At 41.7% G+C, this 26,245-nt stretch overlaps 1 protein-coding gene across 1 annotated transcript in view; it reads right to left on the reverse strand.

Moving 5' to 3' along the window:
• Positions 1 to 26,245, reverse strand: part of enox2 (ecto-NOX disulfide-thiol exchanger 2) — a 205,635-nt gene that overhangs the window by 18,510 nt on the left and 160,880 nt on the right. Inside the window, exons 5-9 of the mRNA XM_080007952.1 lie at positions 22,763 to 22,918; positions 14,528 to 14,734; positions 11,737 to 11,970; positions 9,332 to 9,544; positions 3,062 to 3,168 (exon numbers count right to left, since the gene is read on the reverse strand). Coding sequence (XP_079864078.1) covers positions 3,062 to 3,168; positions 9,332 to 9,544; positions 11,737 to 11,970; positions 14,528 to 14,734; positions 22,763 to 22,918 — 917 coding nt within the window. The remainder of the gene's footprint in view (positions 1 to 3,061; positions 3,169 to 9,331; positions 9,545 to 11,736; positions 11,971 to 14,527; positions 14,735 to 22,762; positions 22,919 to 26,245) is intronic.

Genomic DNA, 26,245 nt, shown 5'->3' on the forward strand with positions numbered 1-26,245 from the left:
GGAGCGCTGAACCCACCATGCTGTGAAGATAGACACACAGCATGCACGCATCCGCGCTGGAGCAGACCCTAGACATTAAGACACGAGTGTATGAGCACCCGCTCCCAAGACAGGGAGAGACTGGCCTCGCAATAAAAACTACACAACAATAGAAACGCCCCTAAAAATATATACAGCGGGGCTAAAAACTGGCAGTAAACAACCTCACAATCAACTGTCGGCTAACAATATCACCAGAGCCGCTGGCAGAGGTCAAACAGGTACACACACACGCTCCCATCTGGCCTGCTAATATGGCTCTTAAATATCATATGCGCGCACACACACACACACACACACACACACACACACACACACACACACACACACACACACACACACACACACACACACACACACACACACACACACACACACACACACACACACAGTAAAGCACCCTGATTCGAGGAGGCAGCTGTTGTCTGACTGTGCTGGTGAGCTGCAGTTAGTCACTTTGCTCTCCCTTCCGCCTACGTTCCACCTCCAGGCCAGATAATAACACTGCATACACAATATGAAGCTTGATGCGTGTTAAAACGCACATGGGCTGTTGGCCATTGTGCTAACACTGTAATGCAGGGCCTAAGGGTGACCCACCATTGTCCACATGGCGTATTTAGAATACTTTTCATGTAAAACCAATGGGAAAAAAATTAGAAGCATATACATTTATTAGAAAAAAAATGAATTAAAATGAATGTAAAACTGAACATTGAAAAGCTCCTTCAGTTTGGCCTCGTCTTTGAAAGTACATGGCTCTGGCTCAAAATGTACGTTTGGAATATGATCTCCTCCTTTCCTGGTTGGTGAGCTTCTATTTTTAGAAGCACTCAAAGCCAATAAGGCAGCACTGCAGCACTATACCATGTGTGACCCTACCCAGTACTGTACATCCATCACTGGTTCCAGTTCTAGGGACAGTAGATTGACTCTGGTTGGGTGTATTCCCTACTGCCCCCAGTGTGTGTAAACACAATTAGACTGGAGCAGCAGGGAGATAGAGGCTGACTGGGTGTAATTCTGAGATTATAGGAGCTCAGGGTCCAACAGACTTCATCTGTCTTGTATGTTTCCTCTCCTGGCATCTTACACACACAGCACATCTGGTATCGCTTTGATCGGCAGACAACCTGCTCTTGTCAGCTGATGTAAAGTGCCAGTGAAACCAAGAACATTGTGCTTAAAGTTTGTCAACTACTTCCACTTTTGTGTAGTATCCAGATTTGTTCCTCCTTTCTTGACAAAGTCTGACAAAGAACAGGATGGTTCCTGGAAATCTAATGAAGGAAATTGTGCATTTATCCAAGATATCGGTTGCTATATTTTCCAGACAATAAAAGTGAAAAGTGAGTGCACAGATCTCCACCTCCCCCAAGGTCTGAGCAACACAGATTTGCACTCACTGACATCATGCATACGCAGGACTCTAAGTGCATATTAGCAGGCAAGTAGAATTCACACATCTCTCAACTCAAAACTCAATTGTCTTTGAATTCACCCAGGTGACCGACTCTCCATGCAGGCGGATATCATTAGCACAGCATTGTGTTTGTGATTAGTATGACGTAATTAGGAAAGCATCCAAGGTGCCACGTGTTTGTGGATTATTTAAGTAACCACCTCATGTAAGCCACTAGTTGTTTATGAGGGCCACAGCTCTTTGTATAGCCATGTTGTATACACATTCAGCAGGGTACTGGACCCGAAGTATGCTGCTCATTTGGGATATTGAACAAATACAAAATGTCTTTCTAACAGCAAGTAATTGGCACCAAATATTATAGACAACAAAAAGCCTCCAAGGAAACCATCTCACCTGCCTGCAAGCACCTACCTTTCAAAAGATGTTTTTCAAAGTATATCGTTTATTTGCCATTTTTGTCGTGTGGATGCACAGGGTTGAGAGTTAGTTGCTCATTACATGACAGATTAAATGTTTCCACACTGAAGGCTTGGAAAAACTCCCTCCGAAACTTACCGATTAGATCTCATTTGATCAGTCCCCTCGAATGAGGATTATGTCACACTCCATCGCACCACAATTACATCGTCATGCTAATCTATTCACCATTTGATAGACAAAGACAAATAACAAGGGGAAAAACTGACGGCAAAATGGCTGGCAGTTTGTCAGTTAATAAGCCCCTGTGTCTCAAGACAAACAACTTCCAATTCTCCACTGAAACAGAATTAAGAGATGCGTTATAGAGATTCAGGCTACTATATAAAAAGAGATAAGAAGATATGAGATAAAGATTGCAGACATCTTCAGAATTACCTGTTCCTGGATACCGCTTAAAGGTGGAATCTCACCCAGACGTTTCCTACATCTTCACAGGGCGAGGGGAGGGGTTGGACGGGAGAAGAGGAGGAGGAAGGGAGACCCTAGATCTGGGTCGGGCTGGGTCTCCCATTTATATGGCTGAACCGAGCATGGTGGAGGCCTGTGGCTGGCTTTCACTGATTTAGCAGGGCACTTAGTGTTGCAATAGCCAATTCAGCTAACTTGCATCCATTGTTTTGTTTTGTTTGATAGACTTCTGATGTTAAGTGTTAAGTGTCTAATATACCAAAGCTCTTGCTTGCAAGTAGGTCTTCAGACTCGGTGTATTGATAGTGTGCATTAAGAAGCCTTTGAGGACCATTCCGGTGCCAAATTGAGTATTATCCCGTTTACTAGTCAGTACACACATTTTACATCACGCCTGACTGTTTTCCCTCACGTTCTCGATTTCAACATTCTTTCCATCTTCGGGTTTCCAAAACGGGAAAACCGAGACAATTTTCAAAATCAAACTATGTGGACAATCAGGGAAATGGTCAAGGAGTAATCCAAAATTTGTGTGCTGACAAGAAAACGGGGTAAAACTCAAGTTGACACCGGTATGCTCCTTTAAAGGGCTAAAAATAATTATGGAAAATGTAAGAAGGGAGATATATATGTTGAGAAAAACAACAACATAGTATAATGCCTATTTAAGCAAGATTCAAGCAAAGAATTTAAAAGGAAAATACCAACCTCTGCTTGCTTGCGCCACATATCCAGGTTCTTGCGCTGAGCTTTGGAGAAATGGTCCCATGCCTTTTGTTTGGAAGCAGCTTGGAATACAGACACAATCTGCTCAACTGTGGCAGGAGGCAAGGAGGGCCAGAGACCATTGAGAGAGAGAGAGAGAGAGAGAGACAATGAGAGAGATGAGTAGAGACAGAGGGAGAGGACAGGTGGGAAGGAGCACAGGAGCGAAAAAGTGGAGTCAGCTAGGGATGTAAAGAACGGAGTGCGGGCGCGCATGTGTGTGTGTGTGTGTGTGTGTGTTTATGTGTGTGTGTGTGTGTGTGTGTATACCTCGTCTACTTACCAGCTGATGCCAAAACATCATCCCACGGTGCTTGGTTAGAAAACATTCCGCACAGAAACCTTAACACTGAAAATCATACAAGCCTGGATTCTAGAATTACGGTTGCTTCTACTGCGCCTCAAACAGGGTGTTCCTGATCCGCAATGACCTTATCATTTAAGAAGAACCCAAGCAGTTAAACTGATAACCTGTTTGGACCTCATCACCAGCTAAACACTGCAGCCTTCCACAATTTATTTGGTGACCTTTACTTAACCGGCGAAGGCAACGTGGAATTTATACAACTGAACATTGCCAGAACTTGATTTTCTCCAGTTGGCCACGAAACAAGCCCACTGCATCGGCTGCTGGGAACCAACGGGGTGTGACCGCCCCTCGTTGGTTGCTGATGAGGTGGGTTAAGTTATGACTTCCTCGTTTCTTACGCAAATGCAAGCTTCTGGACCCACTGGCGCTGATTCTACAAACCCCTATTCCAATGAAGTTGGGACGTTGTGTAAAACGTAAATAAAAACAGAATACAATGATTTGCAAATCCTTTTCAACCTATAATCAACTGAATATACGACAAAGACAAAATGTTTAATGTTCAAACTGATAAACTTTATTGTTTTTTTGCAAATACTCACTCATTTTGAATTTGATGCCTGCAACACGTTCCAAAAAAGCTGGGACAGGGGCAACAAAAGACTGGGAAAGTTGAAGAATGCTCAAAAAAAATGGTTTGGAATATTCCACAGGTGAACAGGTTCATTGGAAACAGGTGAGTGTCATGATTGGGTATAAAAGGAGCATCCCAGAAAGGCTCAGTTGTTCACGAGCAAGGACGGGGCGAGGTTCACCACTTTGTGAACAACTGCATGACCAAATAGTCCAACAGTTTAAGAACAACGTTTCTCAACGTACAGTTGCAAGGAGTTTAGGGATTCCATCATCTACAGTCCATAATATCACCAAAAGATTCAGAGAATCTGGGGAAGTCTCTGCATGTAAGCGGCGAGGCCAAAAACCAACATTGAATGCCCGTGACCTTCGATTACTCAGGCCGCACTGCATTAACTCTGTGCCCGAGCTCATTGGAGATGGACCGACGCAAAGTGGAAAAGTGTGCTTTGGTCTGACGAGTCCACATTTCAAATTGTTTTTAGAAATCATGGACGTGGTGTCCTCCGGGCCAAAGAGGAAAAGGACCTTCCAGATTGTTATCAGCGCAGAGTTCAAAAGCCAGCATCTGTGATGGTATGGGGGGTGTGTTAGTGCTCAATGGGTAATTTGCACATCTGTGAAGGCGCCATTAATGCTGAAAGGTACATAGAGGTTTTGGAGCAACATGTGCTGCCATCCAAGCAACGTCTTTTTCCTGTTATTTCAGCAAGACAATGCCAAGCCACCTTCTGCATGCGTTACAACAGCGTGGCCTAGTAGTAAAGCGTGCGGGTACTAGACTGGCCTGCCTGCAGTCCAGACCTGTCTCCCATTGAAAATGTGTGGCCCATTATGAAGCTATGACAACGGAGACCCCGGACTGTTGAGCAACTGAAGTGGTACATCAAGCAAGAATGGGAAAGAATTCCACCCACAAAGCTTCAACAATTAGTGTCCTCAGTTCCCAAACGCTTATTGAGTGTTGTTAAAAGGAAAGGTGATGTAACTCAGTGGTAAACATGCCCCTGTCCCAGCTTTTTTGGAACACGTTGCAGGCATCAAATTCAAAATGAGTGAATATTTGCAAAAACACAATAACGTTTATCAGTTTGAACAATAAACATCTTGTCTTTGTAGTGTATTCAATTGAATATAGGTTGAAAAGGAAAGCTTTTATTCATGTTTTACATGAATCAACGTCCGACTTCATTGGAATTGGGGTTTGTACATGTGTTGTGAGAGATGACAGCTGCTCTAGGTGCGGGCAGTCTCACAGTGTGATTATAGCAGGGTTACAGTGTATTGATACAGCCATTAACCTCCCAGCTTTCTATCCTGCTGTCTTGTGGATGGACAAAGAGGACCTTATAGATATCCTGTGACGCTCAGAGGAAATGTACGCAGGGGTCGATAAGACAGCCAGATGTGGCATTGGACTGAGTGTGTGTGTGTGTGTGTGTGTGTGTATAGAGTGATGAGAGGGAACAGTACAGAAATCAATGATGTCTTCCGAGAACCCTTTAATTTGATGTAGCAGATCGATGGCGAAGGCAGAGACCAGGCCAAAACATGCAAGGCTTAGGACAGGCGTCTTGGGCTTGTACACGTGCGCGTATCTGTGCATAAATGTGTGGGTAGGTACAGTATATGATTGCATCCGAAGCATTCTATTCTGTTGCTTGACGCTCACTCCAGTGATAAAATTACAAATTGACCTAATATGAAACAGATTCATCATGAAGGAGAAATAAATGTGTGCCAAGGCTGCACGGAGGACGTTTCAACGCGTAAATAAACCTAAACAAGTATTGTGCGAATTACACACATTAAAAAAACCTGGTTTCCACACATCTGGTCCAACAAGACTTCCTTAAATCTTGTTTTGTTTTGGCCTGCTCATGGTTATCTTCTCAAGACCCCAGCTGCGGACCTGGAGAGAAACACATTTTGCACTTTGCCTCATAGCGATTGCTAATTTCTAGGGTAAAGATGTTGATATTTCTGTTCATCAAGAAAGTTTCTGTTGATTTTTGGATTTCGAGAATTTCCTAACTTTAAAAAGAATTATAACATAAAAAAAAAAAATATATATATATATATATATATATATATATAATTTGTTAAATGAAATGTATTGAGTGATGATGAATTAATACATTTGGATTCCACTGACACCGGTTCTTCGCGATTCCTGAATCTGATTATTGGTAAAAATATCAAATCATACAGAAAACTATTGGTTGAGTCAACACATCTGTGAAAGTTAACAGCTAACAGCTTTTTTTAAGAAATGACTCCAGCTGTAGGCAAAACCTTCTCGCTCACAGTTTGCATTTGCATGCGTGTCAATCTTTAAATTTCCTGTGGAGAAAGCAATCAACTCCTAGTCCCATCGAAATATAATAATAAAAATGCATCACTCATAACTTACACAAAGTCCAGTTGCCAAGAGTTTAAATGCTGTACTGACCCATTCGACACAGACCCGATTGCCTCTATGTGGAATAAACCACGTTAAGGGAGTTTGAACCAACATAAATGGGATATATTACATGCAAAAATATAACTCTTTAGAAAACCTATATTTGGGTTCAACACCTTGCAAGCACCCTACCTGGAGTTGAAGACGGTGCTGGATTCTTGTGTCGACAGTAGGTGACTTTACCATGACTAACTGTACCTGTTGCCTTTAGAAGAAATGCTCCCATACTTGCAGGTTTGTTGGTCATGTTTTGGTCAAATATGTACTAGTGCTTATGAATTCCCTGACATCCACACTGTTATTTTTATTTATAATTTAGAACCGATTATTGATATGCACATCTAATTGACATCACAAAATGTAATACATTCACAACACAATAAAGAAATATATACCTTTAGCGACATACAACGATGTTCAAAAAGCAATTTAAGGTTTTTTAAGGATCCACAGGAACCATGTGCATGTCATTTATTTTTGATTGATAACTGTGAATAATTACATAAGATATTCATGGATTAGAAGAAGCTCCATGGATTTTGAGAGCTGACAGGCACAATGTGTACCATAACAGATGAATCATAATGTAAATCTGTTTTGCAGGAGTCCATTTTGTGTGTTAACATGAGCATGGCCACATGATGAGTGTAAAAAAAACAACCAAAAAAACCTTGAGAATAGAATACAAATAACAGCTTGTGCAGATTATTATGATCAAGAAGGATGGATATAAGGAGGATAGAGCCCCTTTCTCTTTTCAAACAGGCATATGCACACACTCGCACAGCCACACACCTCCTCAAACTCACTAGCCGTTCACCTCATGAACAATACATACAAATACAGTGAGCCTCTCTAGATGTATTCAAGAACATTTGCATTTTATTTGCTGCATGGAGTGGATTCAGCTGGTAATCACAAAATGTGTCCCAGAAATCTTTTAGATTTTGCCTTCTGATAAAACAAAGAAAAAGAGAAATCATGAAATTCAAAGGATTTCTTAATTAGTAAAGATGCAGCTTCGGTTTAAAAGGTACTTGAGATCATTCCCCTTGCCAAAAGACTCATAGCCGAGTGCAATGTTATCATCAGACTACGCAATGTGTCATTTATTTAAAAAGCAATTGGGAAGACATTCAGCTATCCAAGATTGCCCAAGATAAATAGAATTGAACAACATTGGACCTTTGGTGATGACACTGATAAGGATGAATGGAAGCAGGGAGCAAAGCTTACTGGATACACTTACCTTCAATCCATCTCGTTATCAACAAACAATCAGGACTCAGGAAAATAAACAAAATACTTGACCTGTGCAACACAAGTTAACATGGAAACTCTCCAACTGTTTCAACAACACAGAAATTATAACGAGCATGAAAATCTCTGGACCTTTTTTGTGGACGTACTCCACCAAGCTCCATGTGTTTACAGCCTTTGACACCAAATAGTTTATTTTTTCAGTTCTTTATTTAAATTAATGTAATGTTTGTTGTCTGTGCATCTTATCTGTGCATTCCAACTCCAACAGCCGGGCAATCAAGGTTTTCTTCAATTGGGAATTATCGTTGGTATTAATGTACAGTATATTTATATTGTTGTTGTATTTATATATTATATCTATGGTGCCTTGAATCTATGCTGAGCCACCATACCCAGCTAAAACTGTACAGCATGAGATGGTCCCAATAGCTGTATGCAAAGTTATGTGGCGGAAGAGGCGTTCTTTGTAAGAGTAATTACGTGAGGAAGTTTGAGGAACTTTCCCCAATCAGGTGATGGTAAATCCCAGCGTTAGCACACTAGTGCATTGAGGGACTTTCACATAGGATGCATTGTGCGCTGCGCTCCATGTAGCGCACGCCTGCGCATGTTTGGTTGCTTGGCAAAAAGAAATGATTGATTGTAATAAAAATTGGACTGCTGCATTACTTTTACAACAGGAACATGGTTAATGCTATTATTGAACTATAAAGGCAGGAATCTCTGTCTGTCTGTATGTCCTTCCATTATCTCGACAACCGTTCACCCGATCTGCTTGGCACTTGACAGGTGTATTGCTGGGGATCCAGGGGCGTGAAGTGTCGGAAATTCGTGCAATTTAGACAAATGCCACGTGGAATATTAATAAACTTTAACTTCAGGGCTCTGCGATTGAGTCACAAAGGATGCGTTAACCTCTGTGTTTGACTTTAACCGGCAGTTTCACCTTCCATTGTGGAACACAGGACGGAATCATTGACCTTTTGTTAAAATGTACTATTCAATTTAAGTTAAGTTGGCCTGCATTAAATATTACAATAATTATATTTATATATTTTATTACAATATTATATATGTCTTCAAACAATCATCTTATTTTAATGACAGGGAATAGTCATGATCATATCTTGTAGGTCATATTTATTGGCCATTGGTCATATATTGTTAATCTCTGCTGCATCTAAACACACATCTGGTCTGCCCACTCGGTAGGACTGTTTCCGGTTTCCACGTCAGGGATTTCCTTCCCAGGTCCCGATGAACCCTTAACGGCGGCTTGTAGAGCTCAGGGAATTCGGACACCGCTAAAATCAGTTTGTCCTCCATATTGCACAGATACTTCCTGTTTGCTGCAGCTTTTGTTTCTGTTGGCCTGGCGGAGATTACGTCACGGCGCGCTACTCCAATACACACCAATGGAGGTCAGAGCGCAGCACGCACCGCGTCCAATGTGTCCAACGCTCCTGCACATGAAATGCATGGTGTGTGTGTGTGTGTGTGTGTGTGTGTGTGTGTGTGTGTGTAAGTGCAGCAAACTCACATTGAGCCAGAATCCCGGCTAGGGCAGTCTTGAACTTCTCTTTGGCCTCCTCCATCTCTTTTTCGTGCGTGGCCTTCTCGCTCATCAGCCTTCGGATGTGACTGTTGGAGGACTGGATCATGGAGTAGAAATTGTTGGCGTTCCTGCGGTTGACCTCCCCTCGTTCCACCCAGGTCAATAGTACGCGCACGGCCTCAGCAAATTTACCATCATCTGGCCGGGGGGGTGGGGGGGAAGGAGAGAAAGGCAAGTCATCAATCAATTCAAGAATGAGGAGTAAAATTACGTTAAATAAAAAGCAGATGAGCGGTTTGGAATCTCAACTTTGCTAACAGCTACAGGATGTTTGGCTAAAAACTTAAGAATTGTATTTGATTGCTTTTGAATGACCGAAAAAAAAATGTCCGCCCCCCCAAGCATTCTTCTAAATCGTAATAAAAGGTATCTATTCAAGCGCCTGTCCAAGAATGAAAAATACAATAAACACGATTTCTGCCTGTAAAAAAAATAACTCCTCATGGTGCATATGAACAGTGTCAGATTGAAAACAACAGAAAGAAAACAACAAAGAGTAGCTTCCACAAACTCCACAGAATGAGGACAGAGAGAGAGAGAGAGAGAGAGAGAGAGAGAGAGAGACACCGCACGGAGGGAGATAGCGATAGAGAGGCAGCGAGGAGATGAAAGCAGATGAAAGCCGTCAACAGGTGGATTGGCTGCAAAAGTGACTGTGACGTTTCTTTCCATCGCAACAATGGGTGGGGTATTGTTCAAATATTAAATTGGTCTCAGATGTGCTAAAAATATGTTTTTACCAAGATAAAAGATACAGGGGGAAAAAAACACACACACACACACACACACACACACACACACACACACACACACACCAAGGGGATGAAGCAGATGGTCCATCAGCACTCACAGTGCGGTGGGTTCTCTCAACAGTAGCCCATGGTGATCACAAACAAGAGAACAAAAACATGGCTAAAAGCACTGTGTTAGAGTTCTCTACACCACGGCCAGAAAGTGACACATCCGCAGATGGTGGGGAAATACGAAGATGCAGCCATTTTTCGAACGGAGACCTAGAAGTGTCATCGCTCATTAAGGAAACAAGTTTATTCAGCCCCAAGGTTGGCTGAAAGCGGAGATGAGAGGACAGTTAGGAAGGAGAAAGGAAAGGAAAGTGGGCCAAAAAGAGGGCGAAGGAGAGGCTCACAAGACTGTCTGAAAAGCCAGCATCAGACATTGGTGAGACACGTTGAGCAGCGTTCCCACAGCGCTTCTGCGCTGCACAACCTTCCAGAAGCCCTTCAACTGTGTTCAACCAGCACTTACTGATCAGCATGGCTGTAACTGTTCTGTGTCCATGGACAGAACAAATGCTCATCTGGGTACACTTGTCCATATTCCCCTGCATAACAACCACAACACACCCACACCCACACATATACATACTGACCAAGGACAGTCAATTACACAGTTTTTGTCCTATTATTCCTATATTTTACAGTTGAGTATTGGGCAGGATCTCACATTCTCTCAGGATTTAATTTGATTTCTACGGTGGCCCTGGGAGCTCAACGCACTGCAACCTAAAAAAAAACACGTGCAAATAGACAAGACACAAGCAAAATCGGTGCATCCGTTGTGGCTCACTTCCGTCATGTTGTGGCTTTTGCCTTTGTGCTTTGCGTTCATGCGGTTGTGTTTTTTGGAATTTGCAAAGCGTCTTGCTGTGCAGTTCGTTCAGCACATCTGGATTCGCAGCGCGGTTTCCAAATGCTGCGCATGTGTCGTCAGATTGGCGAAGATGTTTTCTTAATTTGCTTGTGTTTTGTCTATTTGCGAGTGTTTTCTTGAGCTGCGGTGCGTTCAGCTCTCAGGGCCACCGTAGATTTCAATACAAAGGGCTCACGATCAAATATTGATGGGTAGATATGATTGATGGGTCAAGACACGATTCTATACCTATAAATAGATATTTTAAACGTGATGAGAAATTCAAAAGTACCACTTTTTCAGTATACCATCTCACATGCACTACGAATATTCATTCTAATAGATAAATTACATATTTAAATTAATTTGTGACTATGGTGGTACAGTATGTCATTTAAGTGGAAAATGGCTGAATTGCTTCCAGATTAAGTATCAATATTTCAATTCTCTAAGTGATTCAGAAACTGAAACAATGGAATTGAATTGCATGGGAGTGTATATTTTTCCTTTTTCCAACAAGTTTTTGGAATATCTTACTCTGTTATACCCTCCCCCTGCCTTAGTCCCTGCAGCTGTAACAGCTCAATATCCCTGTGCGGTAGAATAAAGCACAACCCAATCCACTTCAATTAAACCCAATTCATTTTCATCTGCAACCGCCCCGGCATGTATCTGCTGACCTTTGATCTTGTCTCCTAGCTGGCTGCACTCGTGCTCAGAGTAGTGCACGATGGGGGGAGGGGAGGGGGGTCTCAGGCGGTCCTCCTCCATCTTGCGGCGGTGTCGCTCCTCCCTGGCCAACATGCGCTGGTGACACTCCCACTCGTACAGGTCGTCTCTGGCCTGGGCGAAGTCCACGTGGAGACGCCCGGTGTCCTTCTTGTCCGTGCTGGAGCCCAGGCGGATGCGGTATCCTGCGGCGGAGCGGCGCCATTTTCAAACAACGGGGGGAAGTGGAAGGAAAACAAAAACAGAAAAATCACAAGTCACGGAAAGAGAAAGAAAACAAGCCACCGAGCAGACAGCCAGAAGGAATAAATATAATTCATCTTTCAAAATGTGTTTCGTCTGAGGCAAAAGAGTGATGTTTGTTTTTTTCAGTATGTAATGTACTGTAAATCGAACTCTGTGGCTATTTGTTCTTCTACCAGCAGGCATACAAGACGCTCGTTATTTTTCGGTGATCTGCATCTTTTTCTACCAACCTGCCTCAACTGCCTCGCCGTTTTTTTGATTCAAGAACAACGTGCGTTTTTGTAAATGATGTGTGTTTTGTCCTATATGTCATTGCTGCTGCAAAACTGGAATTTCCCTTCGGGGATGAATAAAGTACCTTTATTTTATCTTATCAGTTGCCTAGACGGAACTATGAAAGTCCTATCTTTTAAAAAGCTTTGTGCTCCTCTTCAGGGCCAATACTCCCTATCACCGGCAGCCATATTTATTTTGACAGAAAGTGAGATGGGTAAACAAGCTCTTAATTAGAGGTAAATCGATCAGTGTCACTGTTTACCAACCGTCTCTCGTGTCGGGCGGTGATATCCGTTTCTGTAATGGATCCCTCTACCTGAGCGTCCGTATTGCCGCTGTTGTGAAGGTCCATATGCTATTATGTCAATATGAGCGGGATTGAGAGAGAGGAATTGTCATTCTAGTGACTCAACACTTTTTGCCTCGTTAACTCCCTCGCCCTTCCTCTCCCACTCCCACCTCGACGCATTTTCATTGGTGGTTCATGGTTTCATGGTTGTTTGTGGATTTGCAGCGAAAATCATGCCAAGTTTTTTAATTGACTATTATGACATGACCAGACTGCATCAGTGGTAGTTTGTTGTGTGTGTGTGTGTGTGTCTGTGTGTTTGAGTATGTGTTTACATGGCTGACTATACTTTATGCAGGTTTGTACACACGAACACTACTCTCTCCTCAGAACTAATGATCAGGCTTTCACACAATGGTTATTGGGCATCTGTTTTGCATGATTTCTTCTTCATATATAAATGCATTTTGTACCAATTAATTTGTCATTGCGTTACAACAATTCAAACTGCACTGTTAGATTTTCTGCATATAAAAAGGCACCATACGCATTTAAATACTCCCATCACTTCTATACATATAAATTATTAATTTATATACTTATATTCAAATACTATATTGTTTTGCACTACTACTTCAGCTTTTTATACGAAATAAGCCCCAACACTAGCTTCAAATGTGTGTGTGTGTGTGTGTGTGTGTGTGTGTGTGTGTGCGTGCGTGCGCAGTACTGATTTCCAGTAAATCTGTGGAGCCCCAGCGCACGGGGAAAGGAAGGAAGGCAAAAAAATGGGTGTGCCACTGTGAGTTTGGAATTCCTATGTGTGCGTGGTTGCTCTCCTGGTTTCAGCAGTTGGGTGCGTTGCAAAAAATGTTAGAGAAGATCTCAGATTGCCGAGCGAGATGGATTTTTTGTCATTTCATTGGTTTGTGGGTGTGTGTGTGTGTGTGTGTGTGTGTGTGTGTGTGTGTGTGTGTGTGTGTGTGTGTGTGTGTGTGTGTGTGTGTGTGTGTGTGTTGCAGGGTTCTGTGTTTTCTGTATTGCTGTGCATGTTTGTATGTTGGTATATTGTCTACTACTTCACTCTCACTGTAAAACAAAAGAGGTATGTCAAACGACAGGATCACATTCACAAACACAAACACTGATACACACAATTTATCTCTAGAATAGGGATAAAAATTAAGGAGATTTGAAGGATTTTGTAATCAATTGCTGCCGACAGTTAATTCAAATGATTATCGAAAAAGACAAAATATCCTTTTTTCTAAATCGCTGACTTGTTGAGACCTTAACCTTATGAAATAAAACAAATAGTTTCTCCAAGACTTAAACGGAGCACAGGTAACATTGCCCTGCCAGTGGGAGGCTACAACACAAAAATATAGTTAAAATATAAAGGAATATATGCCAACTCAATTTTGGAATAGTAAAACTTGAAATGCAAAGGGTTGTTGTATTCCAGGGGAAGCTTAAAGTATGCCACCAGCAGAGCTAATTGTTGTTTATTCTGGGATGTTTTTATTGAACAATAAATGCATCTATGTCTCCAGGGGGAGTCATTTGTTAAGAGTTAGACCGGCCATAAGTGCACTGTGCTAACTTTGCACTTAGCCTTTACTTTCCACCAGTCCTATAGGAGTTGCTGACTATTTGGGTGTTGCTGATGTCCGAGGGGCACTGCCAAAGGAAAGGCTGTGATGAGGCGACAATACCAGCAGCAGCTTTGAGTTAAGAGCCAAGCACTCAGGCCTCTTGTTGGTGGCAGAAAGCCAATGTGCTCCCGCTTGTGTGGAAAATGTTTTCACCGGAATTTGACGCAAGGTTTCCCTTTCATATACTTGATCACTTCGTTTGACATGCTTCATCAATACAAATTTGAACAGCTGAAGTAATCCTTGGCAAGCCTACTGGGAATGAACGCAGCTCACCAGATAGGAAGAGAGCCTTGTCTACAGTGAACTCCTCAGCGAATCGGATGTGGCAGAAATTCTTCTTGCTCTTGCGGATGGCGATGATTTCACCGCACTGACCGAAGACCTCCATGATGAGCTGCTCGGTGGCGTTTTCTGGTAGACCGCCGACAAATACCGTCTTGCAGCCTGGAGGGCGATCCCTGGTGGCCGGAGGGGGAAGGTCTGTCAAACATGGAGTGGGAAAGGGACACAGTCAAGGACTGAGATACAAAGTCAGTAACTCAGCACCGGTGATGACACACAGGCATCGCCTGTTAAACTCAAACTGCCTTGGTCTTTGAGAGAAGCTGGTCATTAATTTCTCCTCGTGAAATTAATGACTTAAGTCCTGCTTGAAAACTGTCAAGGCATTAATATAAATTGATGTTATGACTTCATATTAAACAAACTGTCCAAAATGTTGTTAGATATAATCCTATTTGATTCTTATTTTGATGAATATGATGAGAGAAAATGAAGATGATACACTCTTGTAGCAAGACTATACCTTTGTAAAGTGAAGGGGAACTTAACTAATTAATTACAAACTTTTATTTATATGCCGTCTACAACTGCAGACCACAAAAAGCCTTTGTTCCAGTGTGATATTTACCTGGTTGTTAGCAAGTTACTAAATATTGTGAGTAAGGCCACATTAAATATAGTTTGACTTTGTGAATATATCAATTACGTGCACTGTGGGTGTGGTAGGTTGAAAAGGCGTCGGATTTTTGTTAAGTATAGAGAGGAAGAGTTCTGTGAAATCTGTAGAGGCAATAATAGGGGAGCAGGTTAAATACGACGGTTATAAGTAGTTATACCACCCATTTTCAACCCGACCCAAAATGTTCTGTCTGTCAGATAGATAGATACGTCATCATATCCATACATACATACATACATCCCCGAAGGGAAATTGCAATGTCCCAGCAGCTCACATAACAAAAACAGAAGCCAGTGATAATACTATAAGAAAAATATGACAGTGACTGAGGAACTGTCCGCGTTACGCACAGTGTTTTTTAGTTTGGTTCAATAACGAAATGGACCACACTGATTTAATTTGTTTTACTTGGAGGAATGGGGCACGGCAACACACAGTGGAGCGCAGATCACAGGCGCCACGATGCGCGCCGTGAAAGAGCTCCTCATGAATATGCATATCTTGCCCACAAAAAAACGATTACCTCGATGCCCATTCACGCTTAAAAAAAACGAACTAAATAAATAAATAAATAAATAGATAGATCATGGGCCTGATAAAAAGGGCACCATGGACATCGAGGGGCAAAGGGGCAGGTGCTCTGGTACCTTCCGCGCTCCCCCTCTGCATGCGCCTGATGACGAGAGAGAGAGAGAGAGAGAGAGAGAGAGAGAGCGCAAGCTAAATGTTCAGAATAGAATTGAGGATCTCTCTGCTACCTCAGAACCCAACAACCTTTCTTGTAGTTCCCTCTGGTGTGGAAACAGGCAGGACTTCGCTGGCTCTGAGTCAACACACAGAAATAGATGTGTCCCCAAAAGCTTTCTGTCTATTTGGCCACCCACTGGTCTGCTACACTAACCTGGGCCATTGCCATCCATCACCGAGAATGACCAAATACCTTTTCATGATCCTGGACCTGGTAAAGGAGGCCTCAAAACTATGGGGACTTTTATTCTGAAGGATCTGAATGACCACACATTGGCATCCAATGGAGACGCACGTGTTCAGTTGCACGTTCCCTCACTTAATATTTACACACAGTATTCACAATATTTGCAAACCAAGATGCATGTATATCCTTCACACACACAAAGTGATGTCTCACATTTTGTAAACAAAAACAGAGCTAAGTATACATCAGGGCTATTTTAAGCTTTTTCAGCCATGGCTGAGATGTTTTACTTGCCCGAGAGCCAAACTTACTTGTACAAAATGGAAAATGTAGATCTATTAAAAAAAAAAAAAAAAAAAAAGGGATTTGGACAATTATTATAATTCATTACAAACAAAACAACAGGTAACAATTACAATAAATAAGGTACACACACACACACACACACACACACACACACACACACACACACACACACACACACACACAGTATACAGTATACAGTATATACAGGTTGGGCGATTGTTTCCAATTTCATGTTGTCCAATCGTGGCTACTTGAGATGGCCAACAGGCGATCCAATCGCCAGGGAGCTCCGTCACAGCACGCCAGTGAAATGTCAGCATGGACTACTTTGTTTTTATTAAATAATTTATTATCTGTTTATCATTTATTATTATTATTAACGTTAGAATTTAATTGTGATTATACATTTTGAATAATCATCTTGAGCGTGGCTCAGTGGCCAACGGGGCTTTGAAATAATCGAACATTTAAGCTTTCTGCAAGAAATACAGTGAAAGTTGCGTGAACAAACGTTTATCAAAGAGTGTGAACATTTTCTTTTAAATATTTAAACGTTAAAAAAATCGATTTAATTACAATGTCTGACAGCATCATGTTACGTTTAACATTATCTTATCTTTCATATCACAATCCAAATCATATCCATAACGTTAACTCCTCTTATGGACCGCAGGCACATGGAGAACAGAGATGCAAGGTTTCCGATTTTAAACTCCCTGGTGCTGATTAACAAGGCTCAGCAGGCTGACATGCCGCTCCACTCTGCTTGAAGTGGGCTGGCTCTCACCTGTATAAGCAGTACCGGCACTTCTACATTTTACTCCCTGGAGAACCGGGACTTTTTTCCTTGCGTACCGCTGTGTACCGGCACTTCTCACGAGCTGCCGGTACTCTGTTTCGCCCTCCCTTATTATCTTTCTATTTATTAGAACGCACAAGCTGTGAGCTCCAGCTCCGGTTGGGTTGGAGCTCCGGCTCCGCCCGCGCCGCTCCGGCCCCGTGCGAGTCAGTGAGAGACTTGCACACAGAGCTGAGTTGGAAAAGCTCTGCTTCAGCGATACAGTACGCAGGTCAGTTTCAGATAACGTTACACTACGGATCACATTTATTTTTCACTTGCCCGATCGGACAATTGCCATTCTACTTGCCCGAACACAGAGTTTACTTGCCCCGGGCAAGCGGACAAGATTTGATGTCGAGCCCTGTACATTAGCTATGCAATTATGCATGCAGCATTGTCAATATATACTGTAGCAAACTGTAAGAGTGCCGACTAAATCACTTTTGCTAAGTGGCAGAGGAAAGGAAACGATAACAAAATTGTGATGTTTGTAAGTGAGTGTGTGACCGGCCATGGGTAAACGGTTTTGTCTCAAACTGTTGGCATGCTCAGTGCTATGAAGAGCGTATCAAGCCTTTTCCTTCAGGGTAAATATTAAATTTGTTATCCAGTTTTGCATTCAGAAGATTGAAGAGAGAGACAAACAAAACAGTTTGATGTTCAATTTGCCCATGAAAATCAGTTCCGTGGTCGTTGATGTTAAGCGAAAAGTCCTGAAAAACCAATGACCTGCCAATCAATGGCTCATCACCAAATGAGCTGGAAGACAGAGTAGTGCAGAACAGAGAAAGGCTAGGAACACCTTATTCGAAAGGTTTGACTTCCTGTAAGGAAAGTCTGATTTTAAAAAAGAAGCAAGAAATAGGATTGAGTTTGATGTGAATGCACACTGACGCTGTGGCTGTGCACATCGAATGGGAGACGGAGAAAAGGAGAAGGAGAAAAAAAGGAGGGGCGGGTGTGGTAGGTGGGAGTCAGAGAAAGAAGGAGAGCTGTGAGGCTGCTGGCCAAAGGTCAGAGAGAGGGAATGCTGCGTGTAGTGTCAGGTTGATGGTGTCGTGCTAGCGGGAAATGACTGCTAGTGATGGAAACCATATGCAGCCTACTGAATAGGCGCCAAGCCATTCCCTTTGACACTAGCCAGGGGCTGGGTGCGGTTGCTGTCAATTTTGCTCCAATCTTCTTACCTTCTTGCACGGCTCACAACCATGCATCACCTACCTTAGTGCATCATCTTACATCACCTTCTTTTAACCCCCTTAAGATTTGATTTAGAGCGGGGCTCTCTATTTCACAGTCTGGCTTGGACATCAACTGCAGTGTATAACCAAATTTAGCAATTTATTGCTGTTATATTTATAATAAACAATTCACACATGGCAGTATATTGTGGCAGTTTACCAGCAAATTTCTAGCGCCTTGGTGTAAATGTAAAAAAGCAACGTGCACACACTGACATAACACACAGGTTTCATAGCATAATCTGTCTCCTCACACCATCCTTTCATTACACTCTTATGTGACTTGAGAACATGAGGAAAATTAAGCACCGGCAAACATGTCACACTGCTGTCACAAAATGTCACACAAAGTGTTTTTGCTGAAATACAGTGAGGAAAAATAAGCATAAAAAGAAAGTTAAACTCTGCCGCCCAGCTGATTCCAAGTGATGCAAAACAACCATTTGACCAGTAGCATACAGGAGGGGTTCTGTGATTTCTTGGTGAGCTGATGAATAATTTTCAGCAGCTGCTTGTATCTATGCAGAATTATAGTCCGATATGTGGATATTTTCCACATAAAGAAGGTACAATTATTGCTATGCTCTGCCTGTTGAGCTACAATGTGAAGATGACTAGTATACCAGAGTAGTTCTCCCTGTTTGAAATGACGATTCTTCCAATTTGACTGTAAGTGAAGAGAAAGTTTTTTTTACGGTCAGGTAGTTATGTTATTAGTTATGTTATTATTGGTGAAAAAGGCCAGGACTGCCCCCCTATTATTGGAAAATGCTGGTGCAAACTAGCTCCGCCAAAAGTCCATGTAGTTCACAGCTGTACATTTTTAAAACTACTATCCCAATTTTGTATCCGGTGATTGGATACAACCTTTATAACTAGGGTTAGGGTATCTTTCTTTAATTGTTTTATTTATTTTTTTATTGCAAACTCAAAGAAACTGAACAATAAATAAATAAATACACAACTAAATAAATAAATAAACAAACAAACAAATAAATAAATAATAAAACCTAAGGCGACTACAATAATTTAACAGTAAATAATTACAATTAAAAGAAGTTACAATATTAATAAAAAACAGCAAAAGAAAAAGCAAGTGAAAACTTTGAGATTTCTACTCTTCTGCAAATTCTTCTACTTATACAGTTGTTTTGCTTAAATACGGTACAACCACGTTTGCTTCTCCGACAAAATATGACTCTTTTCCTGACATCACCAGCATTTGCTACTTACTTACGACACTCTAGTCATTAAAAGGTTTTTTTATGAACGACACCCATTTGTCCTTAACTACTTTTCATATACCTTTCACATGTTGCATGTTTACAAATAACAGGGTTTGTATGAACCGCATGCTATCGGTAGTGGAAACTTTTACGACCCGCCTCTTTTATCTGGTTGGCTAAGCGACCATAATGTGACACTGACCAGCGCCGCTGCTGTTTGGCTCTCGACCCAAAGTCGCACGGGAGAGGAAAGCGTGTGCTCCAAACGATGATGTTAGTGAAGGCCGTGGCGGTTTTTCGGAGCACCAGAGGGCGGACATTTCAATCGCCAGCTAAGGCATGGCACCCAAATGAGGCACCCAAATCTGCATTGCAATTCGGTCCGGTAGGTACCGATCGTTTAGGAACCGGTGACGTAGTGGTTCCCGGGTTTCGGTACCCAACCCTTTTTATAACTTGCCTTAATTGTACGGTGGACCTACAAACTTTACAGCCCCACTCAACATATCGGAGGCAATTGGTCGGTGGGAATTTTCTCTGCCATTGGTCTAATTGTGTGAAGCAGAGTAGCACCTCTTGAATCTCTGAATCTCACAGAGAAGTACTTGGCTTTCATGAAGAGGATGGAGTCTTAGCAGTTTTCCTCTGAAGTCTGGCTTTCCAGCCTACTTGGGACAGAAACATTCTGCCTTTCATCAGAATCAGAATCAGAAATACTTTAATAATCCCAGGGGGAAATTACTTTCATGACTCAGACACTGGTCACAAGCCAAAAAATATATACAAAGAAAGGAGAATTGAAAAAGGGAGTGAACACAGTAGCGAAGGTTGAGCAATAAGTCGGGAGATAAAAAGGTGCAGGAAATTTTAAATGTGAAGCGTGAGAAGCCCGGAACAAAATGTCATGTCCATGCACGACTTGAAGTGGACCTATTAAACTCCTTTTTACACGTGTAAAATAAGTCTCTGGGGTCCCCAAAACATGTTTTTGTATTTCTTTTGCTGAAAATACCACTCAGATTATGCATTCAAGCCATTGTGACATGCCTCTTAACCAGGACTGCTCCAAAACAGGCTGTTTCAGTGCGTAGCTTCGATTGTGAATGAGCAGCTTTCACCTTATCAGTGCACTAAAATCTGTTTCGGATCAAATTTGAGGTGAGAAACAAGCGTCTGAAATAAGAAAATGCTTAATCTTCATTCATATTAGATCTACAAGGCCTCGTTTAAAAGTTAGTTCCGACACCACACCACGACGCACTGGGACTATGCACACAGGGATTTTTTTGTTTCAAGTAAACGTCATAAAATAAAATAAAATAAATAAAATATACAAATACGCCTACAATAAAAAAACACACATATTGGGGGTCCAGCTCTCAAATCCTGCTCGGATTTTTATTATTTTTAATCTTCTTTTCAGGCTAAAAGTATCTTCAACACGGCAACCACAGTCCGCACGGACATGGCTGAGGTCTCGTTAGAACCGGGACACTTCAGACGTCTTTTTGTTCAAGTTTGATCATTATCAATGTACATTTGGTGCAGAAATTTGTGAAAAACTGTTTTACATTTACTGGAAGTAGAAGAACGTTGAGGCGATTTGATGAGCTTCAGGAGCGGGGCGCTTTGTGACATCATTACCGAAGTTATACAATTCCAAGCGTCGTCTCTCTGAAGTCATTCACATCCAGCGACTTGCGCCCTGTGGACGGCTTGTCGCTCACAGAGAACCCGCGTAGACAGACAACACGAGCCGATGCTGCGTTTAATGGAAACTCGGAAAACTGTAACTCGCGCTGCGTTTTACAAAACCCCCTAAAAATATTCAGTATAATCGGTCACAGTAGACGTCGTCGCAATGCAGGAAGTTCTAAAAACCTTTGGAGGAACCGTCCCATTCTTTTGTGTTCGCATTGCATGATCCAGGAAATATCATAATTGTTAAACCCCGTTCCTGAAGGACATTTAAACTAAACGACACAAAAGGAACATTCAATGACATAAGTGCATGGTAGTTGGTTGAACACATGAGCATGAGAAATGCTCCTGTGAAAAAACACATAAAAAATAAGATACTTAATTTTAAATAAACATGTCATTTATTTCAAAAACATTAAATCGACGTAAAAAATAAAAATAAAAAATAATAATAATAATAATAATTAAAAAAAAAAAAAGGGCGTCCCTTCGCCCGACCTCGGATTGGACATGGGGGACTAAGGGGGGGGAACTTATACTTGGAACTTATATTAATGAAGAAAAATACAGTGGGTGTGCAGACCTTCAAAATTGGCAAAAAGTTGCACAAGCCACAGGCTTTCTGTAGGATCTGAAGATACAGTGACGAGTGTTTGACAAGTTGACTTCTCATTCAGCCTCAGGCTACGGATACGGTTTATTTTCCTACCCTGTTCCCAAATGACGTACCGGAATGAGATTCTGAGGTGAAGTCAAACCTTTAATCATTTCATCAACTCTACCATTTGTGTCACAAGGTGACAGTGATGGTTGTCAATGAGCACAAATGCACAATGGGAAAAACACAAGAAAATGTATAACAGGCATCAAAACATGGAAAGAAAATATATTTGCCTAAGGAGAAAAGAAAGTGCGTTTTTGGAAGAAAGTTTTCTCTGGCAGGAAAACTTCAAGGGAGGTGTGGGTTAAACCCGGGGACATCCTACACTTATTTCCATAAAAATTGGAATAACCGAAGGGTGTAGAGTGAGATAAATATAAACACATTTTTCAGAACATTTTGACTAAATAGGTAGATATAGCCACAGCAGCGAGCCAAATAAGATTGTTTAAGAGTGTTTTACTTTGAGTGTATGGATTGATTACAGGTCTGTTCTACCCATACACCCTATACACATAAAGGAAAATGATTATGTTCTTTATTTTACAATACTCTCCCCGATTCTTTAAGTTACTACATTGTACTCCATCTGACAATCGGATAGAGTGCTGGAATAAATTAATATTTTGGTACTTACTGGGGTTCGGCGGAAACAGGGTGCAGGTCTTGCAGTGGATGATTTCCTTGATGATGGGCACATCCTGAGATAGAGGTGGGGGCACCATGCCCAGACCGGGCATCATGGGATTCAGCGGGGCAATGCCTGTCATCATCCCGAGATTGGGATCAAAATCTGAGGGCAAGAGAGAAAAACACACACGATGAGCAAACAGTTCACTGCCAGGAAGGTAGCACCACCTACAGCAACTGTAAACACTGACTTGTTCGTGCTTGTTAACCTTTAGCCAGGCATCAGTTGAGCCAACAAAGAATCTTTCATGTTCCATTTTCTATTGCATATTTTATTCCAGAGTATTTTTTATTATAAAAATAATAATTATTATTATTAATATTGTCAACAGCAGTGACACAAAAGGGTCCTATAAATAACAAAATACATCATCCCTCATGAATAAATCAACTGACAAACAGCATGCATATTCTAACTAGCTTTTACAGACTCATCCTTTTTGTCACTGTTTGAATAAAGACCTATAACCTAATGTATCCTGTCTCCATCATAAAAAAGACGGTTTGAAATAAGAACTGAGATGACACAAGAGCACTTCACAATGATTTACACTACACCTGAAAATAAACACACATAGGTGCTCACATGTACTTGCAGTCTGAATTTGTGCAAAAAGCACGTTGTGAGGCTGGCTCTTTGTATTGGCATTTATATACTGTATTAAGCCCACAGTGTATAGTGTTCTTGAATTTAAGTCATTACGTAAGCAGTGCGGGGTTCATTCAATATATTTTCTATGTACATGTGTGCATGGGAGCAGTGCCCTCTAACACAAATCAAATATACCTTCACGTATTACAGCAAAACCGAACTAAAATATCAGCCACCTATATATTTATTTCTATTTAAAGAGACCAAGAAGTCCTAGGTAAAAAGGGTTCACTGCTCTACTGTCGTATGGCCTTGAGTGAATAGGCAGAAGCCCGAGCCGCAGGAGCCAGAGTTCAGCTGGAGCGCAGCTTGTGCCTTCTAATAAAATAAATAAAAAGTGAGTTCCGATTCAATAAAATAAGATAGTTTTACAATATGTCCACTTGATTTGTCCGGTTGAGAGGGGAGAACAATGACGGGCAGCTTGTGAGAAGTGCCGGTACGCGATCCATAAAAGTAGTTCATGTTGTGGATTTGATTTGGATTGTGATATCAAAGACAAGACAATGATCTTATGCGGACACAGACGCAGTGAGCGGAGGAGAAGAGACACTCGCAGTAATGTCGAAAAGTTCATCTCCTTTCAGCGAGCAGGATGATCCGGCTCATTGAAAAGAGCCGGCTCTTACGGCTCCAAAGCATTTATTTCATTATCAAATTGTATGAAATATTTTGTTTATATATATATATATATTCCACCACAGAAAAATAACATTATTTATAATGATTTAATGTGACTGGACTCAAAGTTACTAACTGAAAAACAAGTGGTTTCTGTTACTGGAATTAAATTCAGTTACTCGAGGTTGATCTAATCATATTTTTTTCTTTTACTCCCATGCTTAAAGGAAGACGGTATCATGCGTGCCTCATATCGCACTTTTATTTAACAAGTGAGTATTGAATATTTTACGATTTTATTTAAATATACGACTTCTTGAATGTTGTTTTCATTCCAGGCCATGGGCAAAAGTTGCTTGCTTTAAGTGTTGTACAGAATAAATGGAGAGCAAAGTAAATTTTGTCCCCCTTAATTTATTTTTTTTGCTGATCTGAAAAATGATCCGATCCGTGACTCAAAACCGTGATAGGATCCAAACCGTGAGTTTTGTGATCCGTTGCACCCCTAAGGCATAGGAACTGGCCTCTAGAGGGAAAGCACTGGCAAACAGGAAGACAATTAAGGCTACACAAGACAGAATCAGGCGAAGAGATATTGAAGCCAGACAGAGCACCGGGGAAAAGGAATTGTCTGCAATGCCATACTTGGTGTCTGGTCCGACAACAGCAAAGGGGAAGGACACAAAAAGGCGTCTAGCTATTTTTGCCTCTTGATGATGATGACCGTCAGTCTCCCGCCAGATGTCAGATTGAGAGGAAGTAGGTTATAAGGACCGTGGTTGCTAGGGCAATAGATGACTTCTCATGCCCATTGAGATGAGTGAGAGGAAGATGGATAGTCGAAGGAGAGACAAGAAATGGTGAAGGGAAAATAGGAGGGCTGTTAACAAAGATGTGAACATTTTTAATATTTAAATAATATCAGAATTAGGAGGCAGTTTGAATGTTTTTGTGCCTTAGTTAAAAAATGTAATCAAATGTTTTAATGAATAACTAATTTGATGTACAGCACAGACCAGCAGTTCTCAAACGCGGTCCCTGAGGCGTTTCCCCCAGGAGGAGGCGGACAGGTACTGCAGAGGTGGCACGGGAGACTTACGGAAAAGATTATATGGAGTGGAACTCAAGTTGATGAGCGAATAACTGGTAGGCAGTGGGAACATTAAACAAACAGAGCGCGATCAAAGCACTGTTACCATGCAAGATACATTTACCTCTTAAAAAAAATAAACAGCACATTGCAGTGACCGTGGACAGGTTTTTGACGCCGCCGAAAAGAACGGGCAAGGATTCACGGCCAAATCTACAAGTTGCTGGTAATCACTTTAAACCGAAGACACGAAAAATGATTAAGCATAATCTTCAATTCACTCATCGGATTCACGGTCAATTTGCTGGGAGAGGAAACCCGACTACAAAAGAAGACAGACGTCATTCATCAAAATCACATCGATAGGCCCCTTCATTTGTTTGAAAGAGAACTCAATGTATCATAGAAAGTTGTGCAACTACCATGTTGCACAATCCAGCCAACAAACCATAACAGTAATGGAGTTAACACTTCCCGCTGCTTGGAGTCTCGTGACAACCATCCTTGTTGAGACAAATAACACAAAGGCTATCCCACTGTCCAATTCACCATGGCAAGACGTATTGGAAGTGAACTCGGTGATGACACATATCTCAAGTGGAGGTCACTGGCAGCAGTAACGACCGCTTGTCGTTCACTTACCTTTGCTACATCAATTCAGAATCACTGAGTGGGGATTTTCTGCTTCACAAAAGTGTCCCAGAAAGAGTGACAGATGATGAACTTTCAAGGATTATTGTTTCTCATTTGAGAGAAGCTGGGCTTAAACGAGAGGACGAGTATGGGCTTTTGCACAGGTGGATTACAGACCACGGCAGGGACATGGGGTGGACCTCAGGTGCTGATCAAGAAAATTGCATCAATGTGCAATGGACACACTGTGTTCTGTTAGTCCTGGCGCCAAGCAGATGAGCTTTTAACCAAACAAGGGTTTTTTGTTCAATGTAGGACCATGGCAGATTTAATGAAAACGAGGGGACGCTCCCTACTGTTTCCCAGTAAGGAGGCTAGATGTCTCTTCTACTGTAAAATGTTGCGCTGAGTCTTTGAGGTCAAAGGGAAACATT

The sequence above is a fragment of the Zeus faber genome (assembly GCF_960531495.2).
Source record: "Zeus faber genome assembly, chromosome: 10".
Classification (NCBI taxonomy): Eukaryota; Metazoa; Chordata; class Actinopteri; order Zeiformes; family Zeidae; genus Zeus; species Zeus faber.